The sequence below is a fragment of the Trichophyton benhamiae genome, assembly GCF_000151125.1.
Source record: "Trichophyton benhamiae CBS 112371 chromosome Unknown contig01989.5, whole genome shotgun sequence".
NCBI classification, from domain to species: Eukaryota; Fungi; Ascomycota; class Eurotiomycetes; order Onygenales; family Arthrodermataceae; genus Trichophyton; species Trichophyton benhamiae.
This window is the reverse complement of record NW_003315112.1, coordinates 1,153,418-1,178,015: the sequence shown is the minus strand read 5'-3', so window position 1 is coordinate 1,178,015 and position 24,598 is coordinate 1,153,418. Positions and strand designations below refer to the sequence as shown.

The 24,598-nt window shown below is 48.3% G+C and overlaps 8 protein-coding genes across 8 annotated transcripts; 6 read left to right on the top strand and 2 right to left on the bottom strand.

Moving 5' to 3' along the window:
* Positions 1–308: 308 nt before the first annotated feature.
* ARB_05126 (uncharacterized protein) lies at positions 309–1,070 on the top strand (the record flags this gene model as incomplete). The annotated part of the gene is made up of 1 exon (XM_003016787.1): positions 309–1,070. One exon carries the CDS (start codon positions 309–311, stop codon positions 1,068–1,070), a length of 762 nt encoding a protein of 253 aa, XP_003016833.1.
* Positions 1,071–1,301: 231 nt separating this feature from the next.
* Positions 1,302–3,738, top strand: ARB_05125 (uncharacterized protein; the record flags this gene model as incomplete). Its single annotated transcript, XM_003016786.1, has 6 exons — positions 1,302–1,418; positions 1,497–1,922; positions 1,975–2,234; positions 2,376–2,411; positions 2,465–2,823; positions 2,882–3,738. 6 exons carry the CDS (start codon positions 1,302–1,304, stop codon positions 3,736–3,738), a joined length of 2,055 nt encoding a protein of 684 aa, XP_003016832.1.
* A 2,144-nt stretch (positions 3,739–5,882) lies between these two features.
* On the top strand, positions 5,883–8,557 carry ARB_05124 (uncharacterized protein; the record flags this gene model as incomplete). The annotated part of the gene is made up of 2 exons (XM_003016785.1): positions 5,883–6,231; positions 6,309–8,557. The coding sequence occupies 2 exons, from the start codon at positions 5,883–5,885 to the stop codon at positions 8,555–8,557; spliced, it is 2,598 nt and encodes an 865-aa protein (XP_003016831.1).
* Positions 8,558–9,198: 641 nt separating this feature from the next.
* On the bottom strand, positions 9,199–10,041 carry ARB_05123 (uncharacterized protein; the record flags this gene model as incomplete). The annotated part of the gene is made up of 2 exons (XM_003016784.1): positions 9,199–9,508; positions 9,551–10,041. The coding sequence occupies 2 exons, from the start codon at positions 10,039–10,041 to the stop codon at positions 9,199–9,201; spliced, it is 801 nt and encodes a 266-aa protein (XP_003016830.1).
* A 1,153-nt stretch (positions 10,042–11,194) lies between these two features.
* ARB_05122 (uncharacterized protein) lies at positions 11,195–12,028 on the top strand (the record flags this gene model as incomplete). The annotated part of the gene is made up of 3 exons (XM_003016783.1): positions 11,195–11,263; positions 11,346–11,512; positions 11,569–12,028. 3 exons carry the CDS (start codon positions 11,195–11,197, stop codon positions 12,026–12,028), a joined length of 696 nt encoding a protein of 231 aa, XP_003016829.1.
* A 559-nt stretch (positions 12,029–12,587) lies between these two features.
* On the top strand, positions 12,588–17,181 carry ARB_05121 (uncharacterized protein; the record flags this gene model as incomplete). The annotated part of the gene is made up of 4 exons (XM_003016782.1): positions 12,588–12,971; positions 13,043–15,337; positions 15,389–16,129; positions 16,198–17,181. The coding sequence occupies 4 exons, from the start codon at positions 12,588–12,590 to the stop codon at positions 17,179–17,181; spliced, it is 4,404 nt and encodes a 1,467-aa protein (XP_003016828.1).
* Positions 17,182–17,543: 362 nt separating this feature from the next.
* ARB_05120 (uncharacterized protein) lies at positions 17,544–19,826 on the bottom strand (the record flags this gene model as incomplete). The annotated part of the gene is made up of 4 exons (XM_003016781.1): positions 17,544–19,351; positions 19,435–19,500; positions 19,582–19,711; positions 19,800–19,826. 4 exons carry the CDS (start codon positions 19,824–19,826, stop codon positions 17,544–17,546), a joined length of 2,031 nt encoding a protein of 676 aa, XP_003016827.1.
* A 743-nt stretch (positions 19,827–20,569) lies between these two features.
* On the top strand, positions 20,570–23,123 carry ARB_05119 (uncharacterized protein; the record flags this gene model as incomplete). The annotated part of the gene is made up of 5 exons (XM_003016780.1): positions 20,570–20,592; positions 20,748–20,797; positions 20,920–21,189; positions 21,252–21,357; positions 21,428–23,123. 5 exons carry the CDS (start codon positions 20,570–20,572, stop codon positions 23,121–23,123), a joined length of 2,145 nt encoding a protein of 714 aa, XP_003016826.1.
* Positions 23,124–24,598: the final 1,475 nt, after the last annotated feature.

The following is a 24,598-nucleotide window of genomic DNA, read 5'->3' as shown; positions in this document are numbered from 1 at the left end:
ATATTAGAAATACTCCCCCAGTCGCAACGTCTACGCCTCTGCAGCGCCGGCTCCTCCGACTCGCAGACATACCCACAGCCGAAATACACAGAGTATCAGGGTGTCCTGCTGCCTCTGCTCACTGCACACGGACGGGCAGTTCAGTCCGGTGTCCCGTTTGGCAATCGCTTTTGCGTCAAACAAGCCACCCCAGTGGTAAACAAGAGGCGAACGAGCACGTACAGCAATCCACGCAGGCAGGCTGATAGAGCGGATATTATTATTATTGTTATTATTATTATTGCAAGCTCCTCGGGCAGCAAGAAAATATGGAACCACAGTGGCAGAACTACTCCGATATACCGGGGAACAAGCCTGGCCAGTTCACTCCCAACACTGGCCACTCAGCCGTCGACCACGGACAGACACACCAGCCTCCTCGCGGCTTCACGTACGAGACGTATCAACCACCAGGCAGCGTGTCTAAGGTGCCTGCAAGCCTCAGACCGACCTCCATGGTCCCCTCGCCCTCTGGCAACGGCAACGGCTCCGGCACGCCCAACACTCGCGATCTGGATCATGACACCCACATGGAGGACGCGGACCCTTACAACAGAGCCAAGTACTCTGCTCGACCGCCCACGCACCAGAGAAACTCGTCGCAATACCTCGCTAATGAAGAGACCTCCTCCGCTGCCCGCAGATACTCTCCCATGAACATTATCTCGCCCACTTTGCCGTATAACATGAGTCCCAACGCCGCCCAGAATACATATGCCTTCCCTCCCACCGCGAAGTCCAGCTCACATCCCTCGCCTACGACCAGTGCAAACAACTACTCGGCCTCGCAATCATATCAATCACCACCATGTATGTTCTCAGTCCTGTTTCACTCTCAATCACCTCACTCTCTGCCTATCCTCGCTGGCGGACTGTTGATACAGCCCATAGCCAGCACTGAGCGAGAGGAAGCCTCAACGCCTCCCATCTCGCCAAAGGTGGACTGGAATTTCAGCAACCCTCCATCACTACACTCTAAGCCTAACGATGACCGTTTCCTTTTCACCGTTCATAAACCAGCTCTTCCTTAACACGCAGCGAACTCTTACATTGACCGTCATCTTACTAACACATCTCCAGCCGCACCCTCACGACCGCATGCCCCACGCCTACCCCCAGTGCAGTCCAACGATATGAGCCCGGAGAGATACTATCCGCAGTCGGCGACCCTTCAGCTCCATTCCGCATTTGGCCAAGACTCAAAATCTCATCGCCCCGTTTCGTATCAGCCTCAGTCAGCTGGCGGGAGTCCTAGTGTCGGCATGGGCAGGGGTCCCGTACCAAAGTTCCAGAGTATCAAATGCATCAGTGAGCTACAACCTAGGATCAACAAGCAGCCAGCTTTCCGACGAGCAAACCCAGAGGGAGGGTTCATCAGTGTATGCTTCCCCGCAGCGCTCACCTTTATCGCTATATCGACGCTAATGCTAATCTGTTTATCTTATCTTTCACACTAGCCTCTACAAGCCCTCACAACACATCTACCAGCAACATATCGAATTTGCAACCCGACCTTCAAGTACGAATCATCTAGGAATCCTCGACGTGTGCTGACGAAGCCAAGCAAAGGTGTCAAGAACGATGGCTACGATAACGACGATAGCGACTATATTCTTTATGTCAACGATATTCTCGGCAGTGAGGAAGCAAACCACAAGTACGACGCTCTTGACACATTGCACACGTCGAGTCCACAGCAGCATACTGACTCCTTGTCAACTAGGAACCGCTACCTTATCCTTGACGTCCTCGGCCAAGGAACTTTTGGACAAGTAGTCAAGTGTCAAAATCTAAAGACTCAGGAAGTCATTGCCGTGAAAGTCATCAAGAATAGGACTGCATACTTCAATCAGAGTATGATGGAAGTTTCGGTCTTGGATTTGGTATGTCGATGCTAACGTTTGTCGGACTAGACTTGCAGCTAACAGTTAGCAGATTAGCAGCAAACTAGACAAGAACGATGACCACCATCTACTTCGACTAAAGGACACCTTCATCCATCGTCAACATCTGTGCTTGGTGTTTGAGTTGCTCAGCGTTAATCTTTACGAGTTGATTAAGCAGAATCAGTTTCGTGGATTGAGTACCACACTCGTGAGGGTGTTCGCTCAACAGTTGCTTAACGGGCTCGCACTCTTGAACAAAGCTAGATTGATACATTGCGATCTAAAGCCGGAGAACATCTTGCTAAAAAAGTACGTTGCCGCTTTCCTTGAAATTTACAATTGATAACTAACATATTTGATAAAAAGCCTCGAGAGCCCTATAATCAAAATTATCGACTTCGGATCCGCGTGTGACGAGCGACAAACTGTCTATACCTATATCCAGTCTAGATTTTACCGCTCACCCGAAGTTCTCCTAGGATTGCCGTAAGTAGTTTTACTCAATGCACTCTTAGAATTAATTGTTAACATCCCTGCAGATATTCCTCGGCAATTGATATGTGGTCCCTCGGATGCATTGTTGTTGAACTCTTCCTCGGGCTTCCTCTCTTCCCTGGATCATCGGAATACAACCAAATAGCTAGAATAACAGAGATGCTGGGCTTGCCTCCAGTATGGATGCTCGAGAACGGGAAGCAGGCTGGTGAATTCTTCGAGAAGACACAAGATGAGTTTGGCCGACAGAGTTTTAGACTGAAGAGCATGGAACAATATTCTCGCGAGCACAACACCAAGGAACAGCCAAGCAAGAAGTACTTCCAAGCTACCACACTGCCGGAAATCATCAGGTCATACGCAATGCCGCGAAAGAACATGAAGCAGGCCGAAATTGACAGAGGTATGTGTATTGCCCCAAGCATGTTGCGGTGAATTATAACTAACTCTTTGATCAACAGAAATGAACAACCGCGTGGCATTCATTGATTTTGTTCGCGGCCTCCTATCCATTAACCCTCTTGAAAGATGGTCTCCGCAACAAGCCAAACTCCACCCCTTTATCACGCAGCAAAAGTTCACCCAGCCCTTCGTCCCGCCGGTCCACCTCAAATCCTCCGTTATTAATAAGTCTGTTGCTCCCGGAGTTCAACAACAGCAACAAGCAGAAGCAGCATCCAAACAACGCGCCCAAGCTGCACAGGCACAAGCGGCCCAAGCCCAAGCAAACTCTGCCGCTGCCGCTGCCGCCCAGTCTGCTTATGCTCTTCAAATGAACCAATTCAACACACCGCACAATCAACCTCCACCAGTCTACAACAACATGTATAATTCCCAGCAACAGCAACAACACCCGGCCCCGCCTCCACAGCAACAGCCTCAGCAGCAACAGGGACCACCACCACCCTATCCTACACAACAGGGATATCAAATGCCCATCATGCAATCTGGCCATATGTCCATGCCACCGCAGCAGACACAGTATGGCTCCTCTCAAAACCTATACGCGCAAGCAACTACCCGCGCAGGTCGACAACGGGCTACGACAATGGATCAACAGCAGAGTGGTATTCCACCGTCTATACAACGGGTAGCTAGTCACTTGGACCCCAACTCACCCATTCGACTCCAGCCTAGCCCGGCGTACTACCCACCTCCGGCAGACGGGTACCCTGACGCTTCCGGCCCAGGTCAAAGACGAACTAGCCGGGCAAGAAACAACGGTTCACACGGCCGAAATAGAGACTTCATCCGCAGTCTCGAAGATGGGGCACTGGGAGATGGCTTCATGAACCAGAACCAGAACCAGTGGCACTGATTGAACGTGAAAATTTTTCCAAATACCATTTCACATTTATTTTATTCCAACTGTACCAATTGGGGATATAGCTCACCTCCATTGGCCGTACAGCTTCAAACAAACTACCACCCTAAAAAGCCAATAACGCAATCGGGCTCTGGAAAGGGTTAACGTTCCCTGGATTTGAATCCCGGGTTTGGCTCACTTATGTACATTTACCCAACATCCCGCCCCCTGCCTCTCCACTCCACTCATCAAACATTATATACTCTTCGCAAGGCATCTGCAATATACGTGCACATAGCCAATGGTCTTGCGCGCGCCAAACAGGTCACACACTTATATCACGCGATGGAACGCCCGCACCACTTGGATTTTAGGGTATTGGGATAAACAAGTTGAATTGAATCGAACTTGGTTGACGATGGATGAGGCAATTAGCTCCGACGAATGAGAGAAAGGACAAGAACAGAATTATCACTGATGATGAATATAGTGGAATGCTATGCTCTGTGTATGTTGGCTAGGTATTGGTGGATGAAAATGATGCCTCTCCTGGAACGAATGAGACAAAAGGGTTAAAAAAAGGAGAAGGAGATATGAATGCCCCCCTGTTTTCTTTTCTTTTCATTCCGTTACCTTTATATATTCCCTTCTATTATTCCCCTATTTTATCAACATTTATATCTCTTGACCTTCAAGTGGTCGTCTTTTTTTCTCTATTTTTTTGTTTTCTATTCCAGTATAACAACATCCACAAACAAGGATGTAACCGCTTGATGGGCCGATTAAAGGCTTATACTTTCTATATTCCCACTTTGCTTCGCTTCATCTTCTCTATCAGCTTTACCGTTTGACTTTTTGAGATACGTCATTCTTCGAACTTCGAATTTTTTTTTTTTTTTTTTCTTTTACGCCTTTATCTCTAGTCTGTTAACCATAGCGTTGGAGTTGGTAGTTATGTTATCTCATAACATATTATATCGACCCGCCTCACTCTAGATTGGAAAGAGATGCTGGGGGTGTAGTTAGTTGTAGATATATAGGAAGATGCTCACGTCCAGTGACTAGGGTATTCAGAAGCTAAGAAAAGGTTCATTCTGACATCTAAGTCTAGCTAGAATGATAAAAATGAGCCGGCAATAGATCGAAGTATTTCCCTTCTGAAAAGTATTCCTGATGTTTACTTTGGATCCTGGTCAAGCAAGTTATATTCGAGGTGAAAAGGGGCAATAGAAGTCATACGACAATATCTTCCTGCCCCTTTGGTCTTGAGTGGTTGGGTTCCAGATAACTGTGAGGCTTTATAGCTAAAGTCCTGCGACATTAGGACGAATCCATGGTAGAACGTACGGAGTAGTGTTGGCTTGATTAGAGATTGGCTGGAGTGAGTGCCACGTTCAATGGCTAGATGCCAAACCCATCAAGCAGTATTTCGATATGAAGCTCTGTGATAAGAGATTCAATCCCTCTGTACAGAGCCTAGCAGAATAGATATATGAAATAGCCCCGCGATGTTTTACCCGCTAGGTGGCCATATATTATAGATCCATTAAGTGGGCAATGTAGTCATCTGCAAACAGCAGAAGTGAGGCACGCAATTGCAGAAAGCATTCGACGGCGTCTGGTTTCTTGTAGTTATCGTGATAGAATATGGCACAACCCAGGATTAGGTACCAACGACCGAATCAACTGCCGTCATGCCTTGATAGATGATCTCTGCTATAGCTACATCTTTAGTCCAGGGGACTTGGGTATATGAAGTTGACTTCATGACACAGGCACTCTTGAAAAAGGAATGAGCATATTGAGGACAAATTCAGTAATAATTTTAGCTACTCCTGATCAGTGAAAGAAGTATCAGCCATCAAAGGCGCTCAACAGCTATCAGCAGCTATCAAATGCCAGAGGAAGCACTGTCGTTGGCGATTTTGCCTGTCGATGCCTGGGCTGTTATATGACCCGCGCTAACCCGATCAGGCTAGCCACCCTCGCTTAGATTTTTTTATCGAGTTTGTCGTTTTTTGACGAGCGAAAAGAAAGCGAGCGAGCGAACGAAACCACCACCGACCAGACCACAGATATCTCCAGCGTTACCGTCAGGTTTGTCGAGAGATCAGCACACGAAACAAGGAGCCCGCACGCCTGTCCTGATCAGCACGATGTCTCGTTTCTTCCACGGCGGCAGTGACAGCGAAAGCTCGTCCTCAGACGAGGAGGAGCTCTACAGCGATCGCGATAAGCCCGAAGACGATGAGGAGGAGTCCAGCGAAGAAGAGTCCAGCGAGGAGGAGTCCTCGGAGGAGGAGAGTGATTCCGATGACGATGGTGGTCTCCAGGGTGCGAGCAAGTTCTACAAGTCGACCAAGGCCGCCGTTGAGTCGGACGAAGATGAGGAGCGGGTTACGGTCATGAAGAGTGCGAAGGATAAGAGGCTAGAGGAGTTGGAACACACAATCAAGGTCATTGATAATGCGGAGAGAATCAATGACTGGGCTGTTATTTCTACAGGTATGTCTGCAGAATGGTTGGCCGTGGACTGCGGGGTGGTGCTCCTTGATAAGAGAAAACTGACTTGGGTGGTGTAGAGTTTGATAAGCTGAACAGGCAGACTGCAAAGATTGTCCAGTCTGGTCCTATTCCAAAGGTCTATATCAAAGCCATTGCCGATCTGGAGGACTTCATGAACGAGACGCTTGCGAAGCAGAAGGTGTCCACAAAGAAAATGAACGCCAACAACGCCAAGGGCTTCAACACTGTCAAGCAGCGTCTAAAGAAGAACAATAAGGAATATGTCACCGAGATCGAAAAGTACAGAGAGAACAAGGAGGAGTACATGGAACCAGACCAGGAGGAAGAAGTCGTGGTTGTGGAGCGTGCTCCCCGTGCCGCTACCCGGGTTGAGGATGTTCTTATCGGAGACGATACTGGATTCTCGACCGTTGGCCGTGGTGGAAAGGCTCTCCAGTATACCCCAGAGAGTATTCTCAAGCACCTCCGTGTTGTTGTGGAGTCTAGAGGCAAGAAAAACACCGACCGCATGGAGCAGATCCGAACTATGGAAAAACTCCTCGAGGTTGCCACAACACCATACCACACCATCCGAATCCTCCTGACCCTCATCTCTACTCGTTTCGACCTCAGCACCACCTCGGTAAACAACTTCTTGGGTACTGATCAATGGAAACTCGCTGAGCGAGAGATTACAACCCTGCTCCAGACCCTGGAGGAGAACCCTTCGTATGTTGTCACTGAAGGTGCTGAAGAGTGGGAAGATGATGAGAAGATGCCACAGCTGGCTCCTGGTGAAGTTCTCAAGGTTCCTGGAAGCATCGTCTCTCTGGTTGAACGATTAGATGATGAGCTCACCCGTTCGCTGCAACACATCGACCCTCACACAGCCGAGTACATTGAGAGACTCAGTGACGAGCAGCTACTATACAACAACATTGTTCGTGCCTTGATTTACGTTGAGAACCTCAATGAGATCGAGAAGTCCGAGCCCAGACAAGATAGCGTGAACAGAGTTCTGATGCGAAGACTAGAGCACGTCTACTTCAAACCTGCCCAGGTTGTCAACATAATGGAAGAAAACTCCTGGAAGGTTGTCCCTGAGAAGCTCGACTCATCGATCACGCCTCGAGCAAAGAGCACAGATGTCACCGCCTTGGTACAAACCCTTTGTAACTATCTGTTCGAGTACAGTGACGGCATCATCAGAGCTCGTGCTATGCTCTGCCAGATCTACTTCCTCGCCCTTCATGATAAATACCACCGCGCCAGAGACCTCATGTTGATGTCCCATCTCACAGAGAACATCTCCAACTTTGACGTCAGCACACAGATCCTCTTCAACCGGACACTTGTGCAGATTGGTCTCTGCGCTTTCCGTGCCGGACTTGTCTATGAAGCCCAAAACACCCTCTCTGAGGTTTGCGGAAGTGGACGACAAAAGGAGCTTCTGGCTCAGGGAATCATCATGCAGAGATACTCCTCTGTCTCCCCCGAGCAGGAGAAACTTGAGCGTCAACGCCAGCTCCCCTTCCACATGCACATCAACCTTGAGCTCCTCGAGTGCATCTACCTTACCTCCAGCATGTTCCTTGAGGTTCCCCTGATGGCCCAGAGCTCTTCCTCCCCCGAACTCAAGCGCCGCATTATCTCCAAGACATTCCGAAGAATGCTCGATTACAACGAGCGACAAGTCTTCACCGGCCCACCAGAGAACACCCGTGATGGTGTTATCATGAGCGCCAAGTTCCTTGCAGCCGGCGACTGGAAGAAGGCCTCTGCCACCCTCAACTCCATCAAGATCTGGGACTTGATGGCCCAGCCCGACAAGATCAAAGTCATGCTTGCCGAACAAATCCAAGAGGAAGGTCTACGTACCTATCTGTTCACCTACGCTCCATTCTACGATACCCTCTCCATTAGCACCCTCGCCGCCATGTTCGAGCTCTCTGAGAAGAGAATTGCTGCTATTGTCAGCCGCATGATCTCTCACGAAGAACTCAGCGCTGCCCTCGACCAAGTCAACGACGCCATTGTCTTCCGCAAGGGCGTTGAGCTTTCTAGACTCCAGAGTCAAATCGTTACTCTTGCAGACAAGTCCATGTCTCTGCTAGAAGCTAACGAGAAGACCCTTGAACAACGAACACAAGGCATGACCAATGCGTTCCAACGTGACCAGGGTCATGGCGGACGAGGTGGTGGACGAGGTGGCAGAGGCGGACAGCGAGGTGGTGGTGGCCGTGGTGGTGGTATTGGAGGACAAGGTAGAAGGCCCGGTAACCAGCAGTTCGGCGGTGGTGCCCTTGGTGGAGCGATCCGAGCATGAAAGAATTATCCCTTCTAATCCCCTTCTTCTATCACCAAGCCCCCCTTTTTTTGACACCCAAGAAGTTAATGAAATGATGTGTTTTATGATTTTCTGTGTCAGCATCATTTCCTACTTTCGTTTTCTTAATGGTTCTTGTCTTCTTTTTACTCCTTTTCCTATTTACGTGTACCGGCTCTGTCTTCAGTGAATGCTTGGGGTTGAGTCTGCATCTACGCCATTTGGCAGGGTTCAAAAATGTCCATGCATATTATAAACGATCAATGGCAGGTTAAATAAATCAAAACTTCAGTGGTTCACTTTTCAATATTCGACTATCGAATGTTGACTCTAAATATAAATACTCCTGCCTTCCGGGCGCAGCTGACTATCATCGGGCCATCCATAACTTTAGGTGGGCACCGAATATACCGGACAGGTGTTTCAGGCTTCAGTATTCAACATTTCGTTACCATGGCGGTGGTAGAGGGCCTCCAATCGTTGGATGGCAACAGGTAACGTCCGTCTTCCTAGTATTTAGCGGTGGGTGCGTTCACCAACGGTGTTCAACACGGGCGACATAGGCTCGTGTGTGGGTAAGAAGATAGGCCAACTAGTGAGTCGGGAAGTTTTTTCAGCTTCAAGTCAAATACACGACCATCTCACCCGCTATCTTGTAGATATTGGGGCGACCAGTATTCCGCTTCTTCAGCCTGTGAATCAACCCATACAAGACCGTCCGCAAGAAGGTCATCGATAACCGTCTTCGATCTCGCTTTCTCCCACTGTAAATTTAACTGTAGCATAGATACCGTTACAAAACCTAGGAGCTGGATGACTTCCAGAACGGTGGCTTGGTCCGTATTAAGCTCCTTGGGAACAGACCGGATGAATGTCTTGCTCCCAACTTTGACGACTTTAAAGCCGGATCCGAGTGGTACCAGAGACTCGACAGCACGGAGTATATCATCCCTAATACAATGTCAGTAGTTAAGCCAAACATAAGTCACACACTCAAGAGAGCCGGCGTACTCGGAAACCTCCAATCCACCTCCAATAGCCTTACCAGCTCCCACCACCTTCCGGCAAGCCTCTACACTGATCAAGCCGCCGTTCTCCGCGCGCGTCTCTCGGCAAAGCTCAACTACTCTGACAGCAACTTCGAAGTAAAAGTCGTTGACATCTCCGCCGAGTATTTGCGTCCAGAAACTACCACCTTCGCCGAGTCCCCGTTTCCCTTTCCCCTTGATGTTGCTGGCAGCTAGTGGGTCGACTCCTATGGCATGACACATGCGGGCAAACTCTGCTCTGAAGGTCGGATTTGACTTGATAGTCTCTCCATGTTCGAGGGCAAAGGTATGTAGGAGGGACTGGAAAACTGATAACTGTGTCTGGAGAGAGCTCGCATGTGTTGACTTCAGGTTGGCGCCATGGGTTGCAAAGGACTGCGAAGCCTGGTTCTTATTCACAAACGCTCCTAGTCCAACACCGCGACGGGACGACATAGTGAGCGCTTATTGTCTCGTAACTTGCCTGTGACCTCCTGTTTGTCGGGTTTCTCTTCTTCGCGCTATGTTGCTTGTCTTCTTCTCTTCCTCTTTTGCTGTCCTCAAGGTCTTTCCTGCGTCGTTCGTTCTTATCGATAAAACCGCTGACTCATCAACTTTAGCCCTAAAAGTCCAAAAGCAACATCCACGTGATGCCCACTGACTAATCAGGACTAGCGCCTTCTGCTTTCCACAAAACACAAAAACTTCTTCAAAACTTTCGTTTCTGCTTCCTTTTTGACCTCGCGACTTCAACGACATTTTCGACCAGCAAATTCAGCACAAGTCGACCTCAGACTCTTTCGACATGGCTCCCACCTCTACGTATGCTTCCCTTCTCTCTTCTCCTCACTAATCTCAGTCCCGTGTGTGTAGTGTTGGGTTATAGTCCGTCCTTCTCGCTGGAGTCGCTTGCACCGTATCACTTGACTGTGATTGATGTTAGCACCAGCTCGAACAATCCCGGCGCTCCCTCAGAAACCCTTCCAAGTGGCCTACAGATAGCAAGGAATGGAGGTCTATAGGGAGACGTCAATGGGGCATTGAGGCTGAAGGTGTCATAGCTTTCTCCTTGAAATTTATTGTCGGGTCTACGCGAATTGGATACCGGTCCTTGCATGAGGCATTGGTTGTCCATATGATTGCGAAAATAGACAGGCACAGTTATCCCGCGCAGTAATTGCATGGGGCTTTGTCAACTGAGGATATTTTGCGATAGTTCAAGCAACCGGGAAAGCTAAATCCAACTGTATATGCGTGGATATGCTAGTACCTACTGTGAAAACAATCCAAAGTCTTCATTGATTAAAAACATTTCGTCGAGTCTTTATTAAACGCCTTCAGTTGAGAATGTGGCACTATAAGCTGCAGTTCTTACACTCGGCGAGATTATTTCACTATACGTGGATCGGACTATACTGACATCGGGCATTTAGCACTGTCCCAACCCAGGACCAGGTCCTTGTTCCTGAGACCCTCTTGAAGAAGCGCAAGAGCCAGGAGAAGGCCAGAGCCAACCGCACCGCTGAACTTGAGAAGCGCCGCAAGGTTAGTTTGACACCATTATTTTGCATATCCTGCGCCTATGTTATGTTTCTTGCTTTGTATTGTGATGATATCACCAACGATGCGACTAGACCTTCAGGTCGATGCTGTCGCTTTCACTTTAACCATCTTTCGGGTCTGAAAGTTGCAACTCAAAACAATATATATTGCAGCATCTCTGGTGGATAACGTTTATACTGACTGAATGTTATCTATAGGCCAACAAGAACAAGCGTGCTGTCATCTTCAAGCGTGCCGAGTCCTATGTCAAGGAGTACCGTGATGCTGAGCGCGAGAAGATCCGCTTGGCTCGTTTGAGCAAGCAGGAGGGCACCCTCTATGTCCCTGCTCAGCCCAAGCTTGTCTTCGTTGTCCGTATCAAGGGGTTAGTACCAATTCAATTTCTCAATCAAATAACATTGCATTCTAACAACTGTATAGTATCAACAAGATTGCTCCTAAGCCTCGCAAGATCCTGCAGCTTCTCCGTCTTCTCCAGATCAACAACGGAGTCTTCGTCAAGCTCACCAAGGCTACTGCTGAGATGTTGACCATTGTTGACCCATACATTGCCTACGGCTACCCCAACCTCAAGAGCGTCCGTGAGCTCGTCTACAAGCGTGGTTACGGAAAGATCAACAAGCAGCGTGTTGCCCTTACCGACAACCAGCTTATCGAGGAGAACCTTGGCAAGTACGGCATTGTCTGCATGGAAGACTTGATCCACGAGATCTACACTGTCGGCCCCAACTTCAAGCAGGCCAGCAACTTCCTGTGGCCATTCAAGCTTTCCAACCCTACTGGTGGTTTCCGCACTCGCAAGTTCAAGCACTTCATCGAGGGTGGTGACACTGGTAACCGTGAGGAGAACATCAACGCCCTCATCAAACAGATGAACTAAGCTAGTCGAAACAAAAAAAAAATGGTGTCGGACTTTGGGCGTTAACGGGTGGTTTGGTCATGAGGTTTTAATGTATTAACGAATGTCAAATATCTGTCTTTTGAGGTAGACTCTAAACCTATTATGTCAAACCCCTGATTACTCCAACTTCTTTTAAGTGTGCTCTATAGAACGTAGATGACTGTCTTCGTCTTCATCTCGCTCGGCACGTTCCACTCCCCATCTATAGACGAGCTCTTGCTCCTGTTGAAATAATGACCTGGAGCAAATGTTATTCTCATAATATTATTCGCTTAAATTGCTGAAAAATTAACTTTCAAATAAGGTTAGTCACATGACTAAAGTTTTTATTTGCGCGCGTCAAACTGACGCGAAACGCGGTGTTTTAAGGTTTGTTAATTGGTTTGGATCTCACAACGCGCGATTTGTGAGAAATGCTCGTCTTTTCCCCCAAGGACGACGAGGTATCATGACCAGAGTGTTCGCCTAGTCGACACTCTTTTAACGACACTGCGTTTTTATGATTTGTTTTCTTTCGTTTTAGGCCTTCAATTTCATCATGTCTTCTCGTGCCAAAAAGTTAGAAGAGCTGAGGGCTCTCCGTGCCTCTGGAAAGAAGCGGCTTTCGACTTACGAAATTCAAGAAGACGAAGATATTTACGAACAAGTTGACGAGGAAGGGTATAAGAAGGTTGTCCGAAAACGACTAGATCGCGATGACTTTGTGGTTGATGATAATGGCGAGGGCTACGCAGACGACGGTCGGGAAGAGTGGGATGATACCCGACTTGCAGCTAGCGACAGTGACAGTGACGGCTTGCCAGTCAGGGGGAAAGCCGCTAAGCGGAAGCGTGAAGAAGATAACAAGAAAAAGGAGGAAATAAACAATGGAATTAATAAGTATTTTACGGCCACCCTCACCAAACAGGCCTCGAAACCAAAGGTATGTGCCTCTACTTTCACTCCTCGGTAAAATATGGCAGTGACCGTGTCTAACGAATTTCTGTTATTTAGCCTGTTGCTACGGCTGATGACGAAGCGTTTCTTGCGGATATTCTAGGTGACGTTGAGACGAATATAGCCCCTTTGAATGTTCCTGTCAAGAAATCCGTAAAGTCCGAGACCAGGAGAAAAGTACGGATTGTTTCCCCTCCAGCTCAACCAAAGCCAAGAGTGAAGAAGACCGAGATCGACCAGGAGAATGATAGTCCCCACCCAAAAGATAATTCAGCAGCAGATGTGGAATTTGAAGATGATGTTTTCCTTGATGGTGGTGACGACGATGCCATTATGAGTGAGCAGCCATTACCTTCATCCCCAGTTGCTAGTGCAGTGGAGCGGAAGACAGCCGGTACCTCGAGATCGAAACAAGTTGTAATCAAAAAGGAAGAAGACGACGATGATGGAGACGACGATATGCTGGATGTAGCAGAAGCTGTTGCGGACCATAGTGCTAATACACCAAGCGTCAACATGGTTGGAAAGCGGCCGCCTCCAAAAGTCAAGAAAGAAGTATACGATGATCCTATGGCTTCTTCTCCGGCCCGGGCCACAACCGAAATGATCAATCCTTCATCCTGGAATGATGTAACGAACAAGTTGAATGTTCTCAACAGCTCGGTCACTGATATGCAACGATTCGGAAAACTTACCTGTCAGGAAGCTGTGGAGGAGGACGGTAGCTTGAGGTTTTTCTGGTTGGACTACACTGAAATTAACGGTAGTCTCTGCTTATTCGGAAAAGTCAAGAATAAGACCAACAACAACTACGTGAGTGCTTTTGTTAAAGTCGACAATATTCTTAGGAAACTATATTTCCTTCCCCGAGAATACAAATATATCCGTGGCCAAACTACCAGTGAAGAGGTTGACATGGAAGATGTCTATGGGGAGGTGGATAATATCATGAGCAGATCGAAAGTTGAGATGCATAAAATCAAACCTTGCACTCGAAAATACGCTTTTGAGTTGCCAGACATTCCTAAAGAAGCCGAATACCTCAAGCTGATGTATCCCTACACGAAACCTGCCTTACCGATGGAATTGAAAGGCGAGACATTTTCTCATGTTTTCGGAACGAATACTGCTCTTTTTGAGCAATTTGTCCTGTGGAAGAATATCATGGGTCCCTGCTGGTTAAAAATTGAAGATGCAGACTTCACAGCGGTCAATGGAGCTTCATGGTGCAAGCTTGAGTGCCAGGTCACAAATCCTGCCGAAATTTCATTAGTTCCAGACTCCGAGGAGATTGAAACGCCCCCATTGACACTCATGAGCTTGTCTTTCAGAACACAGTTAAATGTCAAGGAAAATAAGCAAGAGATTATCGTTGCTTCGGCTCGTGTATATGAGAATCTTTCTCTCAGTGATACCACACCACCTGAGAACCTGCCTTGCAAGACCTTTAGTGTTATGAGGCCTTCAAATCTCTCTTACCCCCTTAGATTTGAAGCCGAAGCTAAAAAGCAGCGTGGTACTGTCATGCTCGAGAAAACTGAACAATTTCTTCTCAGCAAGTTCCTGGCTTTGTTCGAAAAAATTGACCCAGACGTCATCATGGGCCATCAGCTTCAAGAGGTGGATTTTAACGTCCTACTCAGCCGATTGAAGGAGAAGAAAACCCCTGGATGGCACCGAATTGGCAGACTGAAGCGTGGCGAATGGCCTAAGAATTTCTCAAAAGGCTCCGGATTCTTCAGTGACAGACAACTTCTAGCAGGGAGACTTCTTTGCGATGTTGCTAATGACATGGGCAAGTCTTTGATGATGAAATGTCAGTCGTGGACCTTGACTGAAATGTGCCAACTTTACTTGGGCGAGGGTGATCAGCGCCGAGAAGTCGACACCGAAGCTGCTCTCAAAACATGGGCAACTAGTAAAGAAGGGCTGATGAACTTTCTCAGCCATTGTGAAGCAGATACATACTTCATTGCTGCACTTGTTCTCAAGCTACAGATGCTTCCTTTAACTAAAGTCCTTACCAACCTGGCTGGAAACTCCTGGTCTAGAACACTTAGCGGAACTAGAGCCGAGCGAAATGAGTACATTTTGCTTCATGAGTTTTACCGTGGTAAATATATTTGCCCGGACAAATATGGACACAAGACCCAGATCAAGATTGAGGAAAATGAAGGAGAAGAAGATGGAGCAGACAAAAAGAAGAAGGAGAAATACAAGGGTGGCCTCGTCTTTGAACCTGAAAAGGGTCTGTACGACAAACACGTTCTCGTCATGGATTTCAATAGTTTGTACCCCAGTATCATCCAGGAGTTCAATATCTGCTTCACAACGGTAGATCGACATGCATCAGTGAGTACCCTAGCTTTGTCATAGCGAGCACGTATACTAATGAGTACACAGTCTGAAAATGACCGAGAGGAGAGTGTTCCCGAGGTCCCAGATAGCGATCAACCGTTAGGCATCCTACCACGTCTCATTGCCACTCTTGTCAGCCGCCGAAGAGAAGTGAAAAAATTGATGAAAGACAAAAGTGCTACTCCCGAAGAACTTGCTCTTTGGGATACCAAACAGTTAGCCTTGAAACTAACAGCAAATTCCATGTACGGATGTTTGGGTTATACACAATCACGATTTTATGCCCGACCTCTTGCCATGCTTACAACATTCAAAGGACGAGAAATTCTACGGAACACGAAGGAACTTGCAGAGACTAACCAACTTCGAGTTATCTACGGAGATACCGATTCAGTCATGATCAATACTAACACAGACAATGTTCAGGAGGCACTCAAAGTTGGCAATGAATTCAAACGTTTGGTCAATCAGAGATACAGACTTCTTGAGATTGATATTGACAATGTGTTCAAGAGGCTTCTTCTGCACGCAAAGAAGAAATATGCCGCAATTAACTTATCAGAGGTTGATGGGAAGTACGTTGAACATCTCGAAGTTAAGGGTTTGGATATGAAGCGTCGAGAATTCTGTGCTTTGTCAAAGGAGGTTTCCACCAAGTTACTGCATGAGATCTTGTCAGGAGATGATGTTGAAGTTGTCCTTAACAAAATCCATGATTACTTGCGGGAACTAGCGCAGAAGATGCATGAATATGCAATTCCGGTCCAGAAGTATGTCATTTATACGGTACGTCGAGCCTCTAAAGCTTATTCTACATTGACACCTTGATATACTTTCTCTAACCTATCTCATAGAAACTATCAAAAAAACCAGATGAATACCCAAACAAGGAGACTATGCCTCCCGCACAGGTAGCTCTGCGTGAGCTTGCCAGGGGCAAATCCGTACGCCCAAATGATGTTATTTCTTATATAGTAACGTTGGGTGACTCAGAGACATCCTCGCTGCAACCAGCTAAACGCTCATACACCCTCCAAGATGTCATCAAACCCGATTCTGGGTTGAAGCCAGACGTGGAATTCTACCTGTTAAAGCAGATATTCCCTCCGATTGAGCGACTATGTGCCCCTATTCCCGGTACAGACGCTGCGCGACTCGCTGAATGTCTCGGCCTGGATGTTAGAAAATACCAAATCTCAAGCAACGCCACACACGGCCAGCAAGAAACAGAGTTATGCGCCCTTGAATCACAAATCCCTGACTCAATTAGATTTGAGAAAGCTGCCAGGCTAAACCTCCAATGCCGCTTCTGCCGCAAAAAATCCACGTTTGAGGGCCTTGTTGCCTCACGAGATATGTGTTCTCCCAACGGCCTATTATGCCCTGAACCCTCATGTGGCAAAGCATTTACGGTCATATCCATTGTTGCACAGCTAGAAAGTCAAATCCGAGCCCAGACCGCACAGTACTACGAAGGCTGGCTCGTTTGCGACGACTCTGCCTGCGGCAACCGAACTCGTCAAATGAGCGTTTACGGCCAACGATGTTTAGGGCCTCGTGGACGTGCTGAAGGTTGTCTTGGTCGTATGCACTATGAATATAGTGAAAAGCAGCTATATAACCAGCTGCTGTACTTTGCTGGACTGTGGGATGTTGAGAAAGCTAAGGGGATGGCGGAGAAGGAGGCCTCGGTAGAAAAGAGAGAGGCAATCTTAGCACTTATTGCATGGAATAGGACACGGTTTGACACAGTCAAATCGGTTGTGGATGGGTACTTGAAGAAGTGTGGACGGCAGTGGGTGGACATGGACGTCTTGTTTGGCTTTGCTATGGCATGATTGATTGGATGGGGGGGTTGTATTTAGGTATTTTGTTGATATCTCCCAATACATATTTTTAATGAACGGTAATTAATGAGATTTCTAAAAAAAAAAAAAAAAAAAAAAAAAAAAAAGGGGGGGTGGGGGGGGGGGGGGGCATGCTTTATTGTTGATATATAGATTCTTGTGAGAGGGGGTATTTTATTAGTCTTAAGCATTCATTTCTAATATTACACACGTTATTTATAAAAATACAAATGTTAGTTTACATAAAAGAGGCACAAATCCGACGACCTCATGACCCTCCGTATGACTAACAAAGCGTCCCAACTCCAAAGAATTCAATTGATGGTATCAAGGGGATTTTTCTGATTCACTTTTTAGTTGCTTCCATCCTTGGGCTTCTCCTCGCCCTGTGGTGGTTGCTGCTGTTGCTGTTGCTGTTGGCTCTCCTCATGGCGGGCCTTGTGCATCTTGTCGAAGAGGGTAAGAGAGGAGGTCTGGAGGTCGTCGACCTTGGCCTTGAGCTCCTCAGCGGTGATAGTGGTTTCACCAGACTGGCACTTGGCAACGACTTCACGGAGAGCGGTGATCTTCTCAGTGATCTGGGTGGCCTCAGCCTTGTCAAGCTTCTCTTCGAACTCCTTGAGGGCCTTCTCGGTATCGTTCAAGACACTGTCGGCACGGTTAGCACCTTCAATGAGGGCCTTGCGCTCGATATCCTGAGCACGGTAGGTCTCAGCATCGTTAACCATGTTCTGAATCTCAGAGTCAGAGAGACCAGAGCCAGAAGCAATGGTGATGGACTGGTCCTTGTTGGTGGACTTGTCCTTGGCGTGGACGTGGACAATAGAGTCGGCATCAATGTCGAAAGTGACTTCGATCTGTGGGACACCACGGTGGGCTGGTGGGATACCGACGAGCTGGAAGTTTCCGAGGAGCTTGTTGTCACGGACGAGCTCACGCTCACCCTGGTAGACCTTGATCTCGACGGCAGTCTGGAAATCAGCGGCGGTGGAGAAAGTCTGAGACTTCTTGGTTGGGATGGTGGTGTTGCGGTTAATGAGACGGGTGAAGACACCGCCGAGGGTCTCGATACCGAGGGAGAGGGGAGTGACGTCGAGAAGCAGGACATCGGTGACTTCACCAGCAAGGACAGCACCCTGGATGGCAGCACCGATGGCAACGGCCTCGTCGGGGTTAACGGACTTAGCAGGCTCGCGTCCGAAGATGCTCTTGACGGACTCGGTGACCTTGGGCATACGGGTCATACCACCAACCAGGATGACTTCCTGGATATCCTTGGCAGTAAGGTTAGCATCCTTGAGGGCCTTTCGGACTGGCTCAACAGTGCGCTGGATCAAGGGGTCAACGAGAGCCTCGAGCTGAGAACGAGTGAGTTTAGAGTTGATGTGCTTGGCGCCAGAAGCGTCAGCAGTGATAAAGGGGAGATTGATTTCAGTCTGAGAAGCGGAAGAAAGCTCCATCTTAGCCTTCTCAGCGGCCTCACGGATACGCTGGATGGCCATGCGGTCGCCGGAGAGGTCGATGCCAGAGTCCTTCTTGAACTGCTGGACAATGTTGCGGACAAGGGTGATGTCGAAATCTTCACCTCCGAGATGGGTGTCTCCGTTGGTGGACTTGACCTCGAACACACCCTTCTGAATCTCGAGAATGGAGATATCGAAAGTACCACCACCAAGATCGTATACAGCAATGACACGGTCCTGCTCCTTCTCGAGGCCGTAGGCAAGAGCAGCAGCGGTGGGCTCGTTGACGACACGGAGAACGTTAAGACCAGCAATTTGACCAGCATCCTTGGTAGCCTGACGTTGAGAGTCGTTGAAGTAAGCAGGAACAGTGACAACACCGTTCTTGATTGGCTTGTTGAGGTATCCCTCAGCGGTCTCCTTCATCTTCTGGAGGACGAAACCACCGATCTGAGAGGGAGAGTACTTTTGGCCCTGAGCCTCAACCCAGGCGTCACCATTGGTGTGCTGAACGATTTTGTAAGGAACCTCTGACAGATCTCTCTGGCACTCTGGGTCGGTGAATTTACGACCAATCAATCGCTTGGTAGCGAAGAGAGTGTTCTCTGGGTTGACAACAGCCTGACGCTTAGCAGCAACACCGACCAATCTCTCGCCATCCTTGGTGAAAGCAACGACGGATGGAGTGGTTCTTGTTCCTATGTAGATCGTTAGTCCATGTTTACTTTACTTCTTTATTTCTTGTATGTCGATCAGATGAAACACCGCCTGTTTGGCTTACCTTCAGAGTTTTCCATAATCTTTGGGGTCTTTCCCTCCATAACGGCAACGGCAGAGTTGGTGGTACCTGTGAGCAGCCAATTGTTAGCCCATGGCCATTGATAATCCCATAATCAATTCTATCACATATATAGGGATCAAGACGTACCAAGATCAATACCGATGACTTGGCCCTTGACCTTCTCCTCACCACCCTCTGTCGAGTTCCATCGTCTGAACGGGGTCGATGGGACTCTGAAAGCAGGGGAGCGAATGAATTGTGTAGGCACGCGAGGAGCCTAGGCGGTTAGATGTCAGTCAAAAAATTGCGTTCAATGGACTTCTTTCGAGCTCCTGCAGAGCTTCCCTTGCAATGCTACTACTTACCGCGCGGCAGATTCTTGAGGCGAGCATTATGTGTGAAGAGGAGCAAAAACAAACACAAACAAGAAGTGAAGGGGCGTAATGGATGAAGCGAAGGAAGCGCGAGAGAGAGGAAAGGGATTGATGGTGGTGGTGGTGGTTGGCGACGGGGTGAGGTTGGAAGTTGATGTTGGAGATGAAGAAGTTTTTTCGAAGCTGCGAGAAAAATTTTCAGATAAAAAAAGCCAACAGGACGATAAGCGGGCTAGGCCGCATCGGGAAAGGCGGTCGCGTTAGAAACCGGCAGAAAAGCAACGACTTCTTGGCGCTGACTCATCTATTAGTCACAATTTTAGTCATATATTAGTCAACATACACGTGATTATAACGTGATCCTCGTCTTCGTCCTTTTGGGAAAAAGCTCGGGCCAAGCTGCCCTCCCCCTTAAGGAAAGTTCCCCAGCTTTTTCTTTTTCTTTTTTTCCTTTTTGGCTTCCGTCATCGAGCTTTTTGCCCTCTCGCACATCAACCTCACCATCGCCTTCGCAGCAACCAACCGCCCGGCGACAAGAGAGAACACGCCAGCCGACAAGGACAGACAGCCGACACAAGACAGACGGCCAGCCTGAGACACGGGCAGCCGCTCGCAGACGATTGTTTTGCCCAGCTGCTGCATCTAGCCGGCCCACGAGTCTGGTTTGCGCGGGCCGCCAGCTTGAGCCTGGCACGCGAGAGACCTGCCTAGAGCCGGCGAGACAAGCCCCCCCTCCATGTGCCCCCATCCGCCCGTCTATCATGGCCCTTGATACCGAGTTACTGTGCGTCTCCTGCAGCTGTGTCTCCCCGCGGGCCGTTTGGCCACTTGCAGGCCCTTGCTAACGGCGGTTATTTGTGCGCAGGCATCGACCCACTGAAGCCCTTCTCCTACCCGGCGGCCGACGCTTCTTCCCCTTTAAAATCCCCAATACGTCAGTGACCATATTCTCCTTTTACGTGCTGGTGTTTTGACAGCTGTTGCAATTAGTGTGTAGAAGTGATGTTCTGAGGAACTGGTTTTATTGACTTTTCTACCCCTTCTCCTGGATCTAGACACCACCAGCTTCGCCATTATATCAGCACAGCCGATCCAGATAGGATATATGTAGCCGTTGGGAGGATAATTTACGCCATCCACATCTCGTCACGCAAGAGAGAGATCCTCACCATTGTCCCATTCGATCCAAAATGCCTTACCGCCGGAAATGGATGGATTGGCGTAGGCGGCACGGAGAGTGGAGATTGTGCCTTTATTAAGCTGGATGCAGCCTCTCCTCTGCCGGAGCCTGCTGGGCCTGGCTCGCCTGCCGATGTTGACTCTCCTCTTCCGCTTGACTTTGATTCCTCGTTATCGAGGAGGGCACTCCCCTATCCGCCTAGTGAGCACTGTCCGTATATATTGTATTCCTCCCCTGACATGGGATTCTAACTCGTTATATAGATGTCAGTGTACGTGAGCTCGGGGGAAGTATCGTCAATTCTGTGACCCTTCATCGTCTTCCAGCCAATGGAGATGAATTCGTCGATGAAGATATCGCAGTTCTCAGGTAAGCCTGGTATCAGTCTGTGTCTCCTTTTTACTCTTGTCAGGATACCAAAGCTGACTTCTCTATGTAGCAATAATGATACCACAGTGAGTATCTTCTCACTACCGCGAATGGAAGTTATCGAGACAATCCGTCATCCCGTATGCATGAACTTTGCCATTATTTCCCCCAACTCAAAGCTGCTTGCAGCAGTAGGCGATGAGAATCGGGTATATTTCTACCGAGCCATTCCTTCCCCTGATAAACAGAATGCTGTTTCAACCGATGGTGGTAAACTGCTCCGAGAATGGACCTGGCCACTCCTTCGAAGCGTTGAGCTCGACTCCGATCCTCATTATGACGACCGATGTTGCTTCACCGTCGCATTTTCTCCTTCCAGCCACCTTTGTGCAGTTGCATCTCAGGCTGGTGTCATCACGGTATTTAGCGTCAAAGACATATTCAATGATGATCCAGATGGAAGATCTGGACGTGAAGATATATTTTGTGTCTTTAGATCCTCCAGATCCTGCTTTGACGGTGGTGCTATTCGCTGCATGTCGTTTTCTCCTCAGCCCTGGGACCTCCTAGTTTGGGTTGAAGATCACGGACGCTTTGGTATAGCGGATGTTCGCCAGGGCTTTTCCAGGCGCCAAATTATAACTCTCGATGTAGACGAGCCGAGTCTTGAACGTGTCAAAACAGACAATCTCGACAAACCGGAATCGGACCTCGATTTGGATGGTGATATTCACAGACCAGAGAATGCTGCAACCCATTCCAGATTAAATGAAGCCGAGGAGGCATTACAGCGAGCCATTGACTCTAACCGCCACCGACGTCGTGGAGCGGCAATCGAGGCAGAGTCACAAGTAATGCGAGATAGTTTGGCCCGTGATCTAACTGCACGCGAGAGACAGATTATCGATTTCTTGAATACAGCTCGTTGGGCGTCTTCTATTGAAGAAGGTCCCCAGAGGCTGCCTCATCTAATTAGTCCTCTGCCCAATCCCTCTTATTCTTACCAGCAGCGGCCCTCAAGTCAGTATTTAGGCGCATCGCCGCCTCCACCACCCCCTCCTCCACCTCCAGATCATTATATAACTCGCAATGAGCCATCTCGCAACTCCGAAAGGCCCCGGACAGGAGCCCCTCGGAGACGCAACTCCGTCATCCTATCTCAGGACAGCTCGTCCCGTCCAACCGTGCATACATCTTCCGCACTAATCCCTCACCCAGGCATGTCATTGAGGTGGCCTTACTCACCCAATCAAGTCCCAGCACCTAACGATGAGACAGACAATCTGAGTATGGAGGAAGACTTCCCGCGCATCCCATCACCTAACGAAGACGGCGTGCAGACCGGCCCGTCTAACTCTACCCATCGTGGATCTAGAGCACAGCAGCCGGAGGATACATCGTCGAGTAGTAGCCGGCCCAATACAGGACAACGCCAGCGTCTTGCACGCTCACGGTCAATCCCCCGCCGTGCTGATAGGCCCACTCGTGTCCCTGGTGAGCGTCTCGACCCACGTAATACAATGGACTCCGAACTAAGATCTACGTTAGCTGCAGAGCGCCTACGAGCCCAACGCCAGGCCGCTGTGGAAGAAAACCAGCGGCTCAGTGAATGGGAACAACAATACCGCCGTGTGTTAGAGCTCGATAACATTCGAGCCAGTCCTAGGATCCGGAATCTTTCTGGAGAAATTTACGGCGGTCGAGAATCGGGGTGGGGCGTGGGAACTGCTGGTGTCGGGTGGAGTGATGATGGGCGGACTTTGTGAGTTTCCCTTTGCCTTTGTCCTCATTTATCGAATCGAAATGCTAACTCTCGGTAAAGATATATTGGCACCGTGCAGGGAATATTCGAATACCATATCAATATTCCGGATCGCAAGACCTTCCCGGCCTTTACCTGCAGGTAACATGCATGGGCACCACAGCTGAAAAAATTCGCTCAGCAATAAATATACTCTATAAAGGGCTCCGTGGCCCAAACCCGCTTGCAAAATACCCAACTTGTCAGTTTGGATAGGCGTTGTTATTTCGTTTTTGATCTACGGCCTTTTATTTTAGTTTTTTTTTTTTTTTTTTTTTTTTTTTTTTTTTTTTTTTTTTTTTTTTTTCTGCTTCCCAAGCCTCCTTCCTTTGGCTGATTCTTTTTTTTTAATACTTTCTTTTCCCCCGCTAGCAAGCGTTCGATATCATCTTTCTCTCTCTATCTCTCTTTTTGTATAGTGCTTTTTTGGTGCATTGAGTTGGCTGGGACAGGTATGGCCTGGGGGTTCTTATATATTCTTTTTTCATACCAACAACAAACACAAGGGTAGGTTTGGAGTTGAATATTGTTTATTCAACGGAGATTCTACCCAGTTATCAATCGTTTTGTGTCTTGATTCATGCTTGCTCGGTCTTTGCTAATTAAAAGTTCCACTAATCTAATCAAATCTGATTTATTTACTTATTCAAACTACTTGGTCTGATACATCGAGGAGTAAGTTCAATGAAAAAACACTGTTGGATCCTTTTCAGGCAAGGAAATGTATGGCCCCAGAGCCCCAGGATTAGCTAACTATCGACTATCCAGCCTCTTATCCTGGTAACTAGTTAACCATCTAACAGGGTTACGCAACTTGTTGGTTTCTTCGCTTGAAGAATGAATGTAACATCTAGTTAGTTACTTAGCTCTGACAAGGGTAGGCGAGGCTCTGCAGAACATGAGTCAACTAACTATCAAGAGGCAAATATATACCCCCTATCGAGCTGCGAACGCTCGCCACTAGCCAGGTTCTCCAAATTTTAGCTGCATCAACCCTGGACTGGTCATTTTCAGCCAAGCATACTACCAGTTTCCAGCAAATCACCAGCTCGCTTCGCAGCTCAGGGCTTCCCGCCTGTTTCTATTTATGGCTGCACTAAAACGATATCGGGACGGGGCGAAGGCACAGACGAGCAACAGGGTCTGGTGACAGGGCTTCAGTCGCTTAAGCTGCAGTCTCGGCAAAGCTGCAGCCAGTAAAGAATGGAGGGCACGAGGAGCTCAGCCTCGCTCTTCATAGGACGCGATGCGGCTCTTCAGGGGCCTAGGGATAAAAGCTTGACCTTCCCTTGGTCAAGGACGGCGTTGACGAGACCATATAGGCGCCAGCGCTGCTTCACTTCTCCATACCGTTGTCCAATTGATTACTTACTGTATGCAAGAATCTTACTCTACAAACCCTGTGTTTTAAAATCATAACTAATATCTCCTCATAGATTG